Raw genomic sequence first — 19,482 nt, 5'->3', positions numbered from 1 at the left:
TTCGAGAATTTTCTCTCTCTCTCCTATTCTTTGCCTTGCATGCTGTCTCTTTTTTGAGTCGCTTTAATTTTCATTTGAGCATTTTTTTTTGTTTATTACGACACATAATGATTGCAATAAGTCTCTGTTTTAATAAAATGGCAAAAAAAAGTATCTTTCGGTAGAGCTTATTTCATATTGAACACAAAACGTTCAATAAAACACTTCCTTGTTCAAAGAGATGCTGTCATATGGTGCTTGGTCATGTTTCCTGTTACTCTCTCCTTTCTGCTTAGTGCTGAAGCTTCTCATTCACACATCATCTGTGTGTGTGTGTGTGTTTGTTTGCTCTTTCCAAACCTTTAATGTCATACGTTCTCATAGCACCCCTTGTGTTTCTCATTGGCATCTGTGTGCATTATGGCTTGTTCAGATGGAAGTGAAACTAGTAGAACTATTGACTTTCTCGAAAGGTTAAATGAATCATCTTTATGATAGCCTTTTCCCGTAATCTCTTTTTTGTGCTTTTGACATTCTCTGTTTATTTAATTTTCTCCTAGTATGCATTTCTTAACCTTTTCCGAGATGATTAATGATGACTTTTAACTAAATGTCTACATTTCAGATGGACATGTGATTAGTTTAACAAAACTCACATGGGTTTTGGGGGCTGTTGGCAACATGGATCAAGCATGTTAATAAGCTTTATTAACATAAATTGTGTTCTATAAATCCTATCTATTTAAAATGACATTGTTTAAAGGGCGAAGCATCATATATTTCGCCCATTTACCTAAATGTATTATTTCAGACTTGTGTGCCCTCTAGAAGCTTGCATTCTGCAAGTGAACATCGCTTGATTGCCATCCCAAAGAAGCACAAAGTCACTTTTAAGGACTTTTAAATTAAATGTTCCCTTCTGGTGGAATGACCTGCCCAACTCAATCCGAGTAGCTGAGTCCTTAGCTATCTTCAAGAATCTGCTTTTTTCCATCTTTTTTTTGACCCTCTAACACTAGCTTGCTCCATTTTTTTGTATTCTGTTTTCTTTTTATTTATTATATTATTTAAACGCCCTTGCTACGTGTACTGTGCTAAGCTAACTGTGACTTATTATAGCACTTATATATCATTGCTCTTTTTGTTGTTTTTGATTGCTTCCACTGTCCTCATTCTTAAATCGCTTTGGATCAAAGCGTCTGCTAAATGAATAAATGTACATATTTCAGCAACTTGTATTCACTGTACTTTTATGTTCTCAGCTTCCAATAAAAGTAGTATTCAGCTCAGTTTTAAATCCATGTTTAAACCCATTTCACAGATACCCAACCCACCCAAGCAAGAGAAAAGAACATGGGATGAGCAATAGCACTGATTATGTTCTGCATAAACACACGCACACACTCACAGAGTGTGTTCAAACAAACCTACTGAGTGCTAACCAAACCGCGCGCTCTTTGAAACAGTATGGAAATCAGTGCTGTGGCTGTTTTGTCTGGCTGGTCTTGTGTAGGAAGTAGTTTCAGTTCTCCACATGTTAACAAGTTAAATCTTTAATTGATTTAAGATTGGCTAATGGGGAGCTGATTAAAGAGCAATTTACTGCTTTATGTCTTTTTCATTTCCGTTCTTATTTGTTTTTTTCTCTCCGCGTAGACAGCTGGACTCAATGTGTTGATAATCTACCTCTTTTTTTATATATATGAATGCCTGTGCTGCCGCTGCTGTTTATTTATCTTTTGGCTGCTTTCCCCTTCTCGCTCCAAAATCAGAATGGGAGGAGAAAACTCATGTAGTTACAGTTTCAACAGGGGTTAATTTTCAGTACCATTCTGTTGTGTTTACTTCAGGACTTCTCTTCTCTTCTCTTCTCTTCTCTTCTCTTCTCTTCTCTTCTCTTCTCTTCTCTTCTCTTCTCTTCTCTTCTCTTCTCTTCTCTTCTCTTCTCTTCTCTTCTCTTCTCTTCCAGTTAATTCACTTCTGTTTTGTTCTATTCCGTTTGCTTGACTTTGCTTCACTTCTATTCTGTTTGCTCCGAGTTAATTTTTCTTCACTTCTGTTTTGTTCTGTTTGTCACCATGTTTCTGTTCACTTCACATGATTTTGCCCTGTTCTGTTGCTTTGCTTTGTTAAATTTTCTTTTGGGGTTATTCTACTTTTGTTTTGTTAACTTTTACTCTGCTTCACTTCTGTTCTGTTCACTTTTGTTCTGTTCTATTTTCACATCAGTTTTGTTCGGTTTGCTTCATTTCAGGGTGTACTCACACTAGCCAGTTTGAACCGTGCCCGAGTGCATTTGACCACCAAAGCGCGGTTCGTTTGACTAGTGTGAGTGCTCCGAATCGTGCCCGGGCGCGGCTCGATTAGCTGGCCCTGGCCCGCTTGGAAGAGGTGGGCCAGGGCACGGTTCAGTTGGACTCAGGCGCGGTTCGCATGCAGTGTGAGCGCTAACCGTGCTGGAGCACGGAAAAGGACACGTTGCGTCACGGTTTTGCGACGCTCCAAAACCAACATGGCAGGGAAAGGGTCGATTTGGTCTACTGCAGAGGTGCAAAACGCATAAAAACTAAAAACTGCAAAGTCCTTGCTGCACTTCAGCTGGTACCTTGCAAACATCCTCATACGAGCAGCACGATTATGTGAAAATTTTCGCGCCACTAAGACGACACATCTGTTTAACAACAGGCTGTGGACCAAACAACACAAAATTATCCACAAAGAAAACAGAGCGATGCACTCCATTGTGTTAAGAGAGAGAGCCGCTCTTCCTGTTTATCCCGAAACCGTCGCACCATAATGACGTAAGAGTGCTCCGGCACGAATGCTGAAACCCTATATGTGAGTGCAGGCCAGAGGGGGAGTGGGGAGGGGGGACAATCGTACTCGGGCCCGGTTCATGGCAACCGTGCCTAGTGTGAGTACACCCTCACTTCTGTTTACTTCACACTGCTTCATTTCTCTTCAGTTTCTGTTCACTTCTGTTTACATTTGAGTTCTTTTCACTTCACTTCACTTCACTCCTGTTCAGTTCTTTTCAGTTGTCAATTCACTTTTGTCTTTTTTGTTTATCCTCTTCATTTCAGCTCATTTCTGCTCCCTTTAGTTCTGTTCACTTCACTTTAGCCCCTTTCACACATCCCAGAAAATTGCCTTCTGTGTGAACACAAACACGTTCCGGGATTGATCCTGGGATGAGGACCTAATAACATTTCCTCCTCACTATCTGCAGGCTGGGAAACATTATCTGTATTTTCCAGAATCTCTGTGAAAGAGGCTTTATTGTCATTTGTAGCTTTGTTCTATTCACCTTACACTTTTTTTGTCCCGCTTTGTGTAGTCCTGATTGCTGCTGAACAACTATTGTTCTGTTCTGTTCCATTCAGTTTATTTCTCTTCAACTCACTTCTGTTCTTTTTAGTCCTCTCCTCTTACTCTTGTAAGATTCTTGTGCCTTCTCTTTATTCTGCCCTGAATTTCTCTCTCAGTTTCCTCCTCCCTCATCTTCTCTCTCTCTCTCCCTTTCTTTTTCTCCCTGTTGTGTCATGTCATCTTAGATCTCCTCCAAATTAACGTTTACACAAGAGCAATCAAACAAAACAAAAGCATTCTAGTTTAAACTGGCAGACCGGGATGCCAGGGCTCTTGTTTAAAATTTGGCAGAGAGGGCCTTAATTGAGAGATGACAGCTGAAATGTTATTTTTTTCCCCTCCTTTTAAAGCAAGAGAGTGCTGTCAAACTGATGATATCTGTTTCCATTCCCACATTAAACACGGTGCACAACACGCTCGCAGCTATAAAGTCACTCGAAACCGATGCAGCCAGCATGTCTTCTCCAAAACCCTCCTGTCAAATTACTTTCAGCCATGAACTCCACCACGACTGGATTGTTACATGTGGCATTAAAGAGAGCTTGTGATCCACATCGTGTGATCTGGTTGCTTCATATTCTCAGGAGAAGAAATGCGTTTCAGGGAGGAAAGAAGAGTAGTTAAAGGAAAGTGGAAAGAAGAGGTGACCATCTACTGTACAATATACCATTATACCATGTTTTTTGGAAGGGTCAAGATATCAACCACAAAGTTTCATTCATTCTTTAAACACTTGTAAATAAAGATCATATATTATTTATAATGTACTTAGGGATATACATTTTTAGGCCTTTTGGAACCTGAGACCTGGAGTTTTTGGTTATGTTTAATTTGACATTTTTTATATTTTTATTATTATTATTTGTGTATCAGCTTTATCTCATATATTTCTTCAAGACATATGCATTAAATTTGACTACAATTGAGTTTTCTATTCCTCAAAAAGATTCTATTCCTCAAAAAGATTTTCAATAGTAATATTTCACACTATTACTGTTTTTACTGTACTTTGAATTAAATTAATACAGCTAAGGTGAAATTAAAAATCGTACTGACCCTAAACTTTTGAATGGCAGTGTATGTTGTAATATTATACAATTACTGTGCATTATATACTTTGGATTCCAGAAATAGAAGAATTTAAATTAAATGTATGCATTTAGCTTTTATCCAAAGTGGCTTACATTGCATTCAGGCTAACATTTTTCTCCTAACGTGTGTTCCCTGGGATTTGAACCCCCAACCTTGCGCTTGCTATACAAAGCTCTACCACTTGAGCTACAGGAACACTTTTTGATGACAAATATTTCAATCTCTGTTTGAATATTTCAAAATTGTTTTCAAATTTTATATATTATATCAATGTCAAATAGAAGCATTTTCATAAGTAATCACAGACTTTTAAACCCTACCCCATAGTACAAAAAGCGTTGGGTTCCTCCTGCAGACTGGGATGCCTCTGTAGAAGAGGGCATAAAGACCCCCTCTCTCGATGGTTATAGTAGTTAATAGGACATTAAAGGCCTTGCTGTCTTGGCTGTGTTAACGAGACGCCCTGCAGATGCTAAAATAAGAATTAAGTTGCCAGGCAAAGCCAGGAACCAAATAATAAACCACTGTGACCAAATTAAACTGTGGTTGAGTCTGCATGTTGAAGGTGAGATTACATGTATGTTTGTTTCAGCTGATGCTCGTTATCGTATTTATTAGAAATAAATAGTGAATGGATTGCATGTCCAGACTGTAGCTATGATGTTAGCTCAAATAAAGTATACAAACCAATGAGATCCACTCAGGACACAAAATCCTGAGTTCATTAGACAGTTAGTCTCCTTTAGCCCTGTACTCTTAGCTTGTAAGTCAGCGGGCCGAAGAGCATGCTTTTGTGCCATCACGCACAAGCACTAACAGCTATAAAGTCTTTATGTACACAAATAAAGAGCTTGTAATACTTGCTGCCTCTCAACGCACTCCAAACAGACAGGGCTGTAAACACAAACACATGTCTTCATTAGCTGTCACACACTGGCGTTATCAAAAGACATGTCAGCATGACACGATGTGGACTGTACAGTCACTGTAGTCTCTTTCTATGTAACAGTGAATTTGAGCATGTTTGTGAGTGCAGTGCTGATAATTCACCAATGACAGTGCAGGAAACTTGCATGTTCTTTCTACACCTCATTTAAAGCTTTGATGCTCATTCAGTGTTCCAGTTTATTACATTCAGTGCGAGTTTTATAAGGAGCTTGTAAACAATAGAACATGAATACAAGACGGATGGAAGCATAACTATACAGACTGACAGCACATATTCATACACACAACCATGCGTTCACAACACACACACACACACAGATGTATGGAAGAAAAGCAAAATGGATTCTCTAGTTATAGTCATATAAGCTTCATTTTGGCTGTATTAAAGTAATTCTGAAGAGAATCATATGCCAGAAGATAAAAACTATATGAACTTCAACTTTGTCAATTATAAAAAAAATTAATTGCCATGTATCTATTCATAAATGTCACACAATTATTCTCTCTATTCTTTCTTAATGTCAGTTTCACCGAAGCTATTACTATATTGTGGTTTTTTCTACAATGTATTGTATAAAAATACGCAGAATTTCTCTGTTCTTCAGTTTTTGTTCAGTCATCTTGTGCCGTATCATTTCCCCTCTTAAAGTATGCATCTTTTATGATTTTGCCATTATTAAAGTCTGTGTGACCACGTGGAAGCTCAATACTTTAGAAAAATCATAGTTATAAGCATTTTTGGTACAAATAATGTTGTGTTGCGATATTTACTAATCATTTTAATATTATGAGAATTTACTTATGTTGTCTATTCAAATCATATCTATAAAAAATGCTTTCATTTGGTTTTTTACATTTTTTGGGTTTTGCTTGGTTTTTGTTAGGGTTTCTTTTGCCTTGTTTTATTTTGTTTCATTTAGTTTAGTTTGAATAAATTTTTTAATTTTTTACATTTTTTTAAATTTTTTTGTGTGTTTGGTTTCATTTGGTCTGTTTTTTATTTTTTATTTGTTTGGTTGTTTGGTTTCGTTTGCTTTTGTTTGGGGCTTTTTTGTTTGTTTGATCTATTTTTTGTAATCTTTTTGTTTTGCATTGCTTTGCTTTGCTAGAGTTATATGATTAACTTGTATCTTGTCTATTCAAATTAAAGCTCAATTCCAAACATGATCCCCTTTAGTGGTTTTCAAGTTTAAATGGTGTATTCAGACTTGTAACCTCTAGCCTGATGTGGGGAAATATGTTATATTGAATATTCTGCAGTAACATTTTCATATAAAATTATAAAAATACATTTTCAGGCACAAATGGTAGAAGAGTGGCAGTGGTGTTACCCTTAGACATAATAGCCCTGAGAGAGAGTTATGGGCTGCCGACTCCAAAGAGGCAGGCTGCTGTGTTAAGGCTGCATAAAAGCCACTCATGTGTGTTACTGGTCTCCAGTGTTATGCTGTTACTCAAACCAGCAAACCCAAAATGCCATTTTTAGAGATGTCAAAGACACAGCAATGGGCAAATACACATACAGCTTGGACACTAGGTTTATTTACAAGATACTCCAAAAGGCTTTAAAAGTTTATGCTGTGTTTTTAAAAAGTGAACCAATACTACTGAAGGTTTGGTGTGGATATTGCTTACATTTTCAAATTTAAGTTGAAACATTTTTTTTCCCCCAGACGTCTGTTTACTGGTTTATTTGTCTGGTAGATGTATTTGTAACTTGTAACATGAAACTAACAATCAACATTCTTGGGTAGCTTCAGATTTTCTGAGTTATCAAGAAAAATCGGTTTCAGATAAATAAACACTGTTGCAAATACCTGAATTGAGCCGTGTTTGGTTACGCAGAGAGACTAAACTTGATGGTTTTGCCCAGATCCCTGTGCTTGAATGGCTGTGTTTGTTTGCTTTGTAATGACCATGTGCGTCTGCATCTCTCTAGATGTGGATGAATGTCTGGACAACAACGGCGGCTGTCAGCAGATCTGCGTGAACACCATGGGCAGTTACGAGTGCCAGTGCAAAGATGGGTTCTTCCTGAGTGACAACCAGCACACCTGTATCCACCGATCGGATGGTGAGTCTCTTCCACAGTGAAATCTCATTGGTTTAAAATCCTGCTCAGTTAGCGTGTTATTTATATTTGTGTCATTATTATTAAATGTTACTTTTCAAGTACTGAACAAAATATTATTTGTTAGGGAATAAAGAAAGTTTAAAAAATACATAAAACTTTATTGATGAGCTTAGTTTCTGATTAAGTTATTACATTATAATATATTATTTTATATTATTTGTGTCAAAATACATTTTTAGAGAATGGGAAAAACAACAATAAAAACAACAAAAAAGTTATGAGGTTGGTCTTTCATTATTTAATCATTTAAAATTGTTTGAAAATGATAAAAACATTATTTGAATTATTTACACTTTCAGGATTATAACATTATTAATTAAAAATAATTAAAATTAAGCTATTATAAAAAAAATGTTATATGGTTTATAAGTTCAAGGTAAGAATGCTTAAAAAATATAGAACTCCATAATATTATATAAACTTTTTCAAGGCGTATTGTAGATGCATCATATCATCATGCATTTTAAGATGTGTATTTACATTTTCTCATTGTTATTATAAAATTGGACTGTTTGAGACATCCTTATGGAAGGTGATGTCCAATACTTTTGGCACAAATCTAATTCCATACAAAACATCAGAGTTTACCAGCATCTCACTTGTGTGTATGTCATGAACCCTGGACAGAGTTGAAGTTCAGAGGTCGAAGTTGAAAGCATCAGTGTGCAGGCGGCCAGTGGGCATGTCTTTGTGTGTGCATGGTGCATTCGGTTCAAAAGCTTGGTAAAGTCAGCTGTGATGTGTGACTTCATGACATGTGTGTGCACAGATCATGCGACCCTCTTGTGCCTTCTCATTCCGCCTGTCAGATTTAACTAATGATGCTTCTCCGTGTTGAGGCGGATGCATTCCCACACACTAAGCAAATCTAAATGATTCACACACATAGTCATGAATGAGAGTGGGTTGCTTCGTAATCACATCTTTGATGTCTCTCGCAATCATGTGTGGAATGTGGAGAGGAGTGTACAACCCCCCCCTTCACCCCCTCCTACTTTTTAAGGTTTTGTTCAGAGTTTATATATGTGTGTGTGTGTGTGTGTGTGACAGAGAGAGAGAGAATATTGGACAGGAAGTAGAATAGTTGAGCCAGTCAGGAGCTGGACAGTTGATTTGGATACAGAAATGCTCCATATTTGCTTTTGGCAATCCCATAACTCTTTACTTCTCTGCTCCTGCATTTGGTAAATACTGTAGTAGTGTGTGTGTGTGTGTGTGTGTATGGGAGTGCATGGTATATTTGTGTACTTGTCTGTAAACAAGCTAAAGGGTTGTTTTGTGGATGGCTAACTGATGTGCTGTGGCGTGTGTAGCTCTTCACACTACACACGCACACTCCTCTATATATCAACTGTAAACAGAAGAGGAATCAGAAACTCTCCCCTGGAAAGACTGGGTATCTTTTTCATTTGCTAATTTCATGAGGAATACTAGAAAAAAAAAAAACATTAAATACGATAAAAAAGAGCCAGTGATTTCATTGAAATTCTTGCCTTTTTAGTAATTTTTACTTAGGATTTCATTATATTTTATATTTTATTTAGGATTTTTTTTTTACTATTTAAATTAAGCTAGTTGACATACAAATCTTTAAATAATTTACATAAGACACTAATCCTTCAATAATAAACTGTTGAGGTACTCGTTCACAATCACAAAAGACTGTAAACAATAAAGGTGTAAAGTCAGCCAATCAGATTAGAGTTTATCAGATCAAGAAAATATGCAGACAGAACCCAGGTTTCCGCCTACAAAGACTATTGTTAGGCAAATTTGGAGATATCGTAGAAAAATAGTTATTATTTATATTATTATTTATAGTAGTAGTATTATCACTACTACTACTACCTATAATAATAGTAGTAGAATTATTATTACTAATACTAATAATAATAATTGTGTAATTTGTTTATAATTTGTTATTTAAGAAAATACAATTTATTATTTAAATTGCATAACAGAAATAGTTGAATTCTAATAATTTGAAATTGAGTTTATAAATAGGATAGAAACATCAGCTTCCATCCATCGTTTGCAGTTTTGTTTGGTGCTGTTGGTGGTGCAGAAATGACACACTGCCCCTTTAAGCCCGCGTACAGTCTTCCTCATCTGCCTTGGTCTCACAGTCAGACATACTGATTACAAACAGGCAAGCTTTCACACGTTTAATCTCACCCTAAATGAACCTCTCACCTTCCTTCATCACCCTCACTCATCAATAGCGTGTGTTTGGGAATCTGTGTGTGTGAATGTGTGCATGTTTCTTGTTTACAGTTCGTCTGTCACCAGTATGGCCCATCGGCTCGCGTCGAAGACTTATGTATACGTGTGTGAGAGAGAGATGTGTGGTGTTGTGTGTTTACAATTCTCCACTCACCAGTGCGTCCTACTGGCCTGAGTCTAGCGCAGTGTTATATGAGTGTGTGTGTGTTTGTGTGACATTGGCGCCGTCTGTCTGCTGTGGAAAACTAGAGCTCTATAAGAGGCCATGTTCTTTTGACTAAGGCTTCTGTCAGTTCTATTGACCTGTGTGTGGGTCACTGTTTTACTGTTTGTCCACTTCTGCAACACCTCATACAGTTCATGAAAGAATGTGGTTTGAAGCAGTTGTCATAGTCTATTTATAAATATGCATAAAACAATAATCATATGCATTCTGTCTGTCGGTCTGAATAGATAGATGGATAGACAGGTTAGTGATGAATAGACAGACGGATAAACAGGCGGATGGAAAGATAGATTCTAGATCTATCTGTCTATCCATCTATCTGTCTGTGCATCTGTCCATCCGTCTATCCATCTGTCTGAATAGATAGATGGATAAACAGGCTGAGTGATATGTAGACAGAAACAGAAAAATCGATTTATGTATGATAGATACACAGATGGTCTATCCATTTCTCTGTCCATCCATCCCTCAATCTATTCATCCTTCAATATGTCAATCCATCCATCTGTATCACAGTGTGAGTTGAAATAGCAAGTCATATGTCATAAATATATATATATATATATATATATATATATATATATATATATATATATATATATATATATATATATATATATATATATATATATATATATATATATATATATATATAGGTCAAACTTCCTCTGACTTTACGTGATGACCTTGCTTGAATTTTTCAGCTGGGTTGAGCAGTCCAGTTTGAAAATGAAGCCCTGGGTCCTAATGGGAATTTAAATATGTCACCACATGTTGTGAAAATAATAACCTTGTAAATTCTTCTCAACCGCTGAAATCCTGGCACTCTTGGTGGGTTGTAAATTAGGACTTTACTTCTTTTTTTTTGTGTCCTGCCAAAAAGCACCTCAGCTTCTTAAGACTCGGAATGGCAAAAGTAACCAATTGGTTTGGCAGTGTAGTGTGAATGAATCAGAACCGTACCTAAATATTTAAAGCAGTATTTCACCTAAAAATGAAAATCCTGGCATTATTTACTCCGCCTCATGTTATTCCAAAACTGTGTGCTATTATTTTTCCTGCGAAACAAGAGGAGAATGTTTGAAATTGACCTGAACATAGTGACCACATCTGTCAAGAAAGCTCCCAAATGACAAAAAAGCACTATAAAAATAGACGTGTGCGTCTAAATGATGTTCCTACCAATTCTGTGTGACGTGACGGGCTTCAGGTCTATCTACCTGTCTCTCTTTTTCTCTCTGCTGGGAGAAAATCATTAATGTTTTGGCTCACCCCAGCGCCACCCCTACTGTTCAGAAGCTGGCGGAGAAAGGCAAGCTGATGATTTATGAGCATGTGAGAGGAATACGACCCAAACACACACACACACACACACACACACCACAGTCCTTTTCACACCTTCCGTACACCCTGATAGAGACACATTATCACATGTGCACATAAACATTAGTTTATTGAAAGATCTTTCTTAAAGCGGATATATCCTTCTCTTATCCTATATCAAACTGGGAACCATCTCATATAGATGAGCATTGAAAGGTGCTGGAGATGAAAAAGCACGTGCATGCTGCAAACACTGTGCAAATACAGTATATTTCAGATATATTTTTTTCATCTTTTATTCAGCAAGAAGGCATTAAATTGATCAAAGGTGACCGTAAAATACATTTATGCAACATGATTACATTTTAAGCAAATGCTGTTCTTTTGAACTTTCTCTTCGTCAAAGAATCCTGGAAATAGTAATGGATCATAGTTTTGCAACATAAAATAACATGCGTTATATTAAAATAGAAAACCGTTATTTTAAATTATATTTCCCAAATAGCCTTTTTACTGTATTTTGAATCAAATAATCTAGGTGAGCAATTTGGAGAGCATTTAAAACACTTTAAGGTAACACTTTAGAATAAGGTTCCATTAGTTAATGTTAGTTAACTACTTTCGTTAACATGAACTAAGCAAGAACAATCCTTCTACAGCATTTATAAGTCTTAGTTCATGTTAATTTCAACATTTACTAATGCATTATTTAAATAAAAAGTTGTGCTTGTTAACATTAGTTAATGCACTGTGAATTACCATGAACTAACAATGAATAACTGTATTTTCATTAACTAACATTAACGGAGATGAATAAATACAGTAATAAATGTATTATTAATTGTTTGTTCATGTTAATTAATACATTAACTAACATTAACTAATGGAACCTTATTCTAAAGTGTTACCCACTTTAAAAACACTTCGAAAAATCTGGCATCTCTCTTTACCTTGTATTCTCTCATTTTCTTATTCTCAGTCCTGAGGAGGATAGTATCAGAAAAGGTTGAATGAAGAGTGGGAGGAAACACTAGGATACATATTAAAAGGCAAAGGTTTATTTGGAGTGTGTGATGAGAGGAAGTGGGCAGAACGAAAGATAGTGTTGAGACACACACACACACACACACACACACACATACACACACACACACACACACACACACACACACAGTGTTAAGTAATAATACAGATTTTATGTTATGTTATGACTCTTGCCCTGAGTCACCAGCAAACATCCTGCTCTGATGGTGGAATCCTGCAGGGTCACTGCAGAGGTCAAAGGGCACGGACATAGTTGTGCTTGTAGTCCCAGTGATGCTTTTTTCATCATGAAAATGCTTAATGAGTTAGGACTCTTTAAGTGAAGTGTTTTGAGTGGTGTGTTGAGAAGTCCTTTCAGTCCTCTCATGGTCCAAACTTGTTCTGGGCCTGTTTTAGGATGGAAGAACTTTGCTTGAACTGTACCAAACACACACACACTCACTCACTTACAAACACATGCACATATACACTGAGGTGCTGACAGCGAGTGGGCACTGAAAGTCTTGCCCACTGTCTTCCGATGGTTATAAATACTACAATTAAATATTAGCTTTTGAGGTGAAGTAACCTTCATAAGCTTCAGCGTTTCCTCTTTTGCTCTGTTTTTATAGTTTTCTTTCTGTCTTTTCCCTAACAGTTTTTTGTTGCAGGTGGAGTCATGTTGGTCGGAGGGATGGACTTGCTATAAGGAGCATCTGAACTTTTCCCTTGACTTGAATGCCAGCTGTCGAAACCTGTTTAAATATACAAAGCAAATATACTTAAGATTTAAAAGAGAAAAAAAAACATTAGGCTGGTTCATTTAAAGGGACTTCTCACCCCAAAAGGAGAATTCTGTCAGAATTTTTGTCTTCAATAAGAGTGCAAAAGTATCCATAAAAAATCTCCATTGTAATATACTCCTAAGTCTTATAAAGTCACAGACTCAAATTTATGTGGGCTATGGGTTGCAATTACAGGTATAGATCATATACTGTATTTTTAGCTTCAGTCCATCGCTGTTTGGTAGAGGTGTTCAGGATTAGAGGTGTCCTGATCCAGGTCCAGATGGGCTGTTTTTTGTTTTCTTCAGATTTTCATTCCAGAAAAAATGTCCACTTTAATGCTAACCGTAATTAATAAGCTTGTGTTTGAGAGAAAGAGAACCTGTGACGAGCTGTTAAGAAAGCTTGTGTTTGAAGAAGGGATTGGGGAAGGTTTTTGGGAAAGGCTGTTTTCAGTTGAAGGACATCAATGGTTGCTGGTGAAGAAAGAGCCTCATTGAAATTCATGGCTTAGTACCTAGCATTGTGCATTTGAGGGAGAGATTGAAAGTCTGATATATTTCAATTAAAATGGCATTTACAAGAGATAGGAAAAATTGTTGCCTGTGAATATGTGCATATTAATGTGATTGCATATAGGCAACCCATTTTGGTAACACTTTAGAATAGGTAATACCTATTAGTAGCTTATTAGCATGCATATTACTAGAATCTTAGCCATGTATTAGTGCTAATTAAGAACATATTAATGCTTTATTCTACTTGACCTTATTCTACATCCCTAAACTTACCCATCCTAAACCTAACAACTACATTACTAACTATTAGCAGCAAATTAAGAATTTATTGAAAGAAATGTCGTAGAAGTGTAACCTATTCTAAAGTGTTACCCGTATTTTTTTAAGGTCATTTGTTACTTAAAATGACAGAAAATGTTTATCTCTTCAAACTTGATCACATGTGCTTTTAACCTGGGTTATACTGTTACAATGGAAAATGGTTCACTTCCTGTAAGCCAATGGGGTCATATCATAATTTTCATAATTAGTTATATTAGTCCCAGTTGTTTTGTCCAAAACATGGCTCATAATTGAGTTTTTATCAACCCCTTTTTAACCCTTTCTCTGATCTTTAGAATTTTATGGATTCTTTAGAATTAAATATGCTACTGTACCTTTAAGATAAAAAAGGCATTTTTTTAAAATAAGAGTGCTTTTCTACTCCAGTTTACAGCCAGAAACAGCACAAAGTATAGCAGAGTTTCACTTTGCTCTTTGTCAAAAAGTTTTTAACTCTTTTATTTCTAACAGCTAACAATTATACACGTCAGACACACTCTAGATCATGTTTTGAACAACTGGGCTCGTCCTAAATATTCCTGTGTTAGCATCACCAGCTAAAACTAAAGCTTTCCACCCTTATAAAGAGTTGTGGAGGCCATCTTCAGAGGTCTTTTATTTCAAATTTATCCACATTACGCTGATGTTCAGAGTTACAAAGACAGATTCCATCCTGTTCTCTCCATCTATGGACATCTGAGACTGTTTTGTCGGGCCAGAAGTAAAGCCAGGTTAAGCTGCACTGTAATTGGTGTATAAATTATTATACATTAGACTTTAAAAGGTGGCTTCGCTTTTGACATTGCATTTGGGGCTTTTAGAGCACTTATTTTAAGTGGTGGGTTTATGGGTAACAGAGTGCATGGACACACAGAGTGTATGCTGATATTAAACACAGCCACATACATGTATGTGCATGAGCCTGCTGTCTTTTTCTCTCACAAGCACCCACTTAAAATTTCCCATAATTGAAATTTTTTTCTCACATTTTTTGAGTGCTGCTGTGGATATACACAGATGGAGGAATGACGAATGAGTTAAGGAGAAAGGGGTCAATATTTAGTTTCCCTTCCCGTCTGTGTTCTTGTGACAGCCATGTGGCATGTTTAAAACTTTAGCCGGGGTGAAGGTCTCATTTCATCTCCAACACTTCCAATTAAAACACCACCAAACCCTTTGCGTCCTAATGAAGTCTCATAGTAGTCTGCCAGTTGCAGACCTAGACTAATGGTTCGTAGTAAAAATGCTTCATAGTAGCACATATTCACACTCTCTTACTCTTGGGTGAGAAATGTGGCTGATCTTTTTGTCATTTAAAGGTCTGACAACCTCTCCAGAGTCCATGTTAATTGGGCACATCAAGGTGCCTTCCAGTACACCGACAGAAAAGCAGCCCACTTTAGGCTCTGTCCTGAGAGCACTTAGCGCTTCTGAAGAGGCTACAGAGGGGGCAGAGATGCAAGAACCCGCCATGTTTCCAAGGAGATTAGCTTTTGTGTACACACACATTCTTTTCTCATTGTTTGGCCTGAAGATGAGGAGGATGCCCATTAGAGAAGCTCAACAGTTCCTCTCTGTCATCTCTTGTCTGTGTCTTTTATTCGGGGCTTTTATGTTATCGCTTTGTTTAGGAAACTAGGAGGATTCACTAAGGATGGTGAGATGCTATGGTAGATAATTGCACTATACTCTATATACAAGATCAGAGGAAAAGGAGAAAGCTAATTGAAATTACTAACATTTTCTGAATTGAAAATAGTCAATTTGTGCAACATCATATAACATACATGCATATATATTTTCATAAATACTGATTATATTTGTAATATATTACACATATACATTACAAAATATACTGGTCGTATTTCAAAGTAATTGCTTTTTCAAGTTTTCAAACTTGAACTTGGAAAAAAATTAACAATTTTGAACCAAAATAATTTAATGACAAGATTAGTTCACAATACAAAAATCCATTTATGAAAGTAATGACTTACATTTTGGTCTATTTTTCACATATGGTGAACAAACTGTATGTCAGAAGATTAGGAATTTAGTGCATCACACTTATGATACTTTTAAGGTCTTATTTAAAGCTTTAAATCTCTAGTTTATTAATAAATGCAATTAGAAAAATGTTAATCGTCTGGAAAAAATCAACCAGTATGTTCTTCATAATCTCTCTTTTTGTCTTTTCTGGAAGAAATAAAATCATATGAGTTTGGAACGATATGAGGGTGAGTAAATAATGACTGAATTTTCATTCATGGGTGAATTATTCCTGTGGGTGAAACAGGAGGAGAGATGTTGCAATCTCAGAAGAAAATGGGGAAAAATGAAAGAGGAAAAAAGGAGTGTAGATGTTTGCTGAGCATGTTGTCCGTGGAGAGAGTCTTTGTGTGTGCTTACACAGGTCAGCCAGTGTCAGTGTTGTTCTGTGTGGGAAAAAAGGTCCTGTGGCAGAAACATTAAACTAATTTACACCACTCATAAAAATCACTTGCTTATCTCCAGGAGCCTGTCAGAGGAGTGTTTGTAATGGGAAGATCACACGACTGTAACTCAGGTTTCTCTCTCTCTCTCTCTCTGTCTTTCTTTCGGCAGATGGGATGAACTGTATGAATAAGGACCATGGCTGTGCCCATATCTGTAGAGAGACTCCCAAAGGTGGTGTGGCGTGTGAGTGCCGCCCAGGTTTTGAGCTAGCCGAAAATCAGCATGACTGCAAATGTATGTATCAATTTTCTGAAATGACTGAACTTACAAATTTCATTCTGTTCCCTCTCTCAGAATCTTAAAATTGCCATGCATAAATTATGTAATGAAAATATACAATTTAAAATAAAATATATATTAAAATGATAGATAGATAGAAGACACTTTTTTAGATTATTTTCAAGTGGTATGAAAAATCCCTTCGTTTTTCCTTTTGGCCACAAGTTGGCTTCTCAATATGCATTTCAAAGGAAAATGTCTGGTGGCATCAACGCTAAACAACAGGTTTACAAATTGATTTTAGTCTGTCCTCTGATACTGATCTCTCCTTAAACAAACCACCTGAGCCGCCGATCTGTCAAGGACGTGTTAGTTATAGTACCTTGCCTCTGGCCTGAACATCTGGAGAACTTTCATCTACACTTCGTCATTCTTCTATTTTTAATATTAGTGGGAAAACCGTGGACTAATGTCCTTAAAACTCCTGTTCCTCCAAGTATTGCACAATGTGTTAAATGTGAAATATCTGGTCTGGTCAAATATCTTAGTCCAGCCAAAGCCCTTTGACATCAGCGAAAGATATTTGAATCATTTTGTCTTCCTTTGATAAGTTTATTTTGCTATCCTAAATATACACATTTACATGTGCCTTGATTAAAAGGGTGTCCATGGCGGTACACTTTTCTTTTTAGCCCTCTTCACAGTTCTTGTGTGTTGCCAGTGACATGTAACTATGGAAACGGTGGTTGCCAACACACATGCGATGACACCGACTTGGGGCCCGTGTGTGGATGTCATCAGAAATATGCCCTGCATACGGACAGCAAGACCTGCATTGGTAAGTCGCTCTCTCACTACACACACAATGCCGTTTAGCTCTTCTTCATGGAAAGCTTGGCCTCGTCATATTTACACAATGTGCCAAGGGAGAGAGTGAGGTGAGTGAGCTTTACAAGGGTTATAAGCGCAAGGCTGTTTCTGACAGATTGGACAGAATGTTTGTTGAAGGAGTTTCTGTAGGCCGGCCGAATGGTCCATATCACCGTTTCAGCACTGAGGGTCCCAGTACGCTGCGGTGAAGAGAGTGCATTGGGTTCTGGCATGGCTAACCCCAAAGATTGGCCTCACATCTCAGAGACGAGCACCCCACATCCCAGTCCATGTGGCATCCAGGAAAAAACTACTTCCTTGTGGTTTGGGGCTCTGTAAACATATGCAGTTCAATTGTAGCGCCCTACAGTCATGAAGCAAAATGCCTTTTGTTTCCCTCGGAAAATGGAGGGAGATTTGTACATCTCTTTCCATCGAGTGAAAATGAATGGAGGCTGTTGAGCTACAAAAGTACTAGAAAAACACCATAGAAGTTGTCTCAAATGTACGTTCCACAGATAAATCCGGTGTGGTTAATGCACAGTGTTTAATTTGCACAAAGGCAAATAGAGTGAATTTTTTGTAGGAATGCATGATAAATTGGATATATTGATTATTATATTTAATTGTGCATAGTCATTTCTGCCCGTTTTACATTTAGATTGCTTAAAACTCAAAATTAAATAAAAAACATGTATAGTTTAATAGCACCATTAAAGGGGGGGTGAAATGCTCGTTTTCACTCAATCTCCTGTTAATCTTGAGTACCTATAGAGTAGTACTGCATCCATCATAACTCCAAAAAGTCTTTAGTTTTATTATATTCATAAGAGAAAGATAGTCTGTACCGATTTTTCCCGGAAAAACACGACCGACTGGAGGCGTGACGTGTGGGCGGAGCTAAAGAATCACGAGCGCCAGTAGGCTTTTGCGTTGAGAGCGTTTGGAAGCTGTGACATTCCCGTGAGGGAAACAACGAGAGTGTGTGGAAACAAATACACTGTATTACAGGTTTGGAACAACATGAAGGTGAGAAAATGACAGAAAAATGATTTTTGAGTAAACTATGGCTTTAAATAGTTAACCTTTTAGCATAATTTAAATGAATTTGAATCTGTAACTCTTTATGGCTGTATACACACTCTTTTCCATTGGCCACAGGATCCTAAGCACAAAATTGGGTTTTGTTGTACCTGCTGATTGCCGTACACTGGATTGGTTCATCTCTCTCTCTGGCAGCTTAGAGCCTGGAGCAAACTCTCTCCCATCAAACTCAATCAATTCTTCCTTTCCAGCCTCCACGGAGTGACACCAAACGGCCACAGGGACAAGAAGAGGAGTGTAGAGACTCAACCCAACCCTATCTCCCCTCTCCCATTTTCTTCCTCCTCCTCTACCTCTCTCTCTCTGTCTCTCTGGACCCTTGCTGTGGTCTGTGTGTTTAGCTGTGCTGTGTGGGTCTGGTCTTTCCCTGTGTTTAGCGCTCCTTTAGGATCCCCCTTTCGCTCCTGTGTGTGCCGTTTGTCATGGGCCCCCTGCTCTTCCTACTACCTCTCTGGTGAAAGTCACTGATTGCCTGTCTTGTCTGCAATTTAAAGGGTGATTCTGACTGGAATAAAGAGTTTTCTAAGCAAATCTACTAATGAATGCAAAAAAGAAAGGGTAAAATGGGTTAAACACACCTCTCAATTGCAGCCTGATCAACGGTAGCGCCCCCACCAATCAGAAAACAATCCCTTTTGACCATCCAATCTGTACACCAGTCCCGCCCCCCTGCCTGACCCTCTGAAATCAGCCAGCCAATGGCATCTCCTCAGCCTTGACCCCTCCCACACCAAGCATGAACCAACCCCAACTGCAACCTTGAATAAAAAAGTCACTAAACAATTTAAAACTGGCCTCCACTTAACTTTCATCTGTCACTCTTTTTTCATTTAGAGCATCCCTCACTCCTCATGC

General features: G+C 37.4%; 1 protein-coding gene across 1 annotated transcript in view; it reads left to right on the top strand.

Moving 5' to 3' along the window:
• Window positions 1–19,482, top strand: part of LOC113048287 (signal peptide, CUB and EGF-like domain-containing protein 1) — a 57,264-nt gene that overhangs the window by 13,732 nt on the left and 24,050 nt on the right. The window contains 3 exon segments of the mRNA XM_026210006.1: window positions 7,328–7,462; window positions 16,543–16,668; window positions 17,375–17,491. Of these exon segments, the coding sequence (XP_026065791.1) occupies window positions 7,328–7,462; window positions 16,543–16,668; window positions 17,375–17,491 (378 nt within the window).

This window comes from Carassius auratus, chromosome 29 (genome assembly GCF_003368295.1).
Source record: "Carassius auratus strain Wakin chromosome 29, ASM336829v1, whole genome shotgun sequence".
Classification (NCBI taxonomy): Eukaryota; Metazoa; Chordata; class Actinopteri; order Cypriniformes; family Cyprinidae; genus Carassius; species Carassius auratus.
This window is presented reverse-complemented; position numbering and strand designations above follow the sequence as displayed.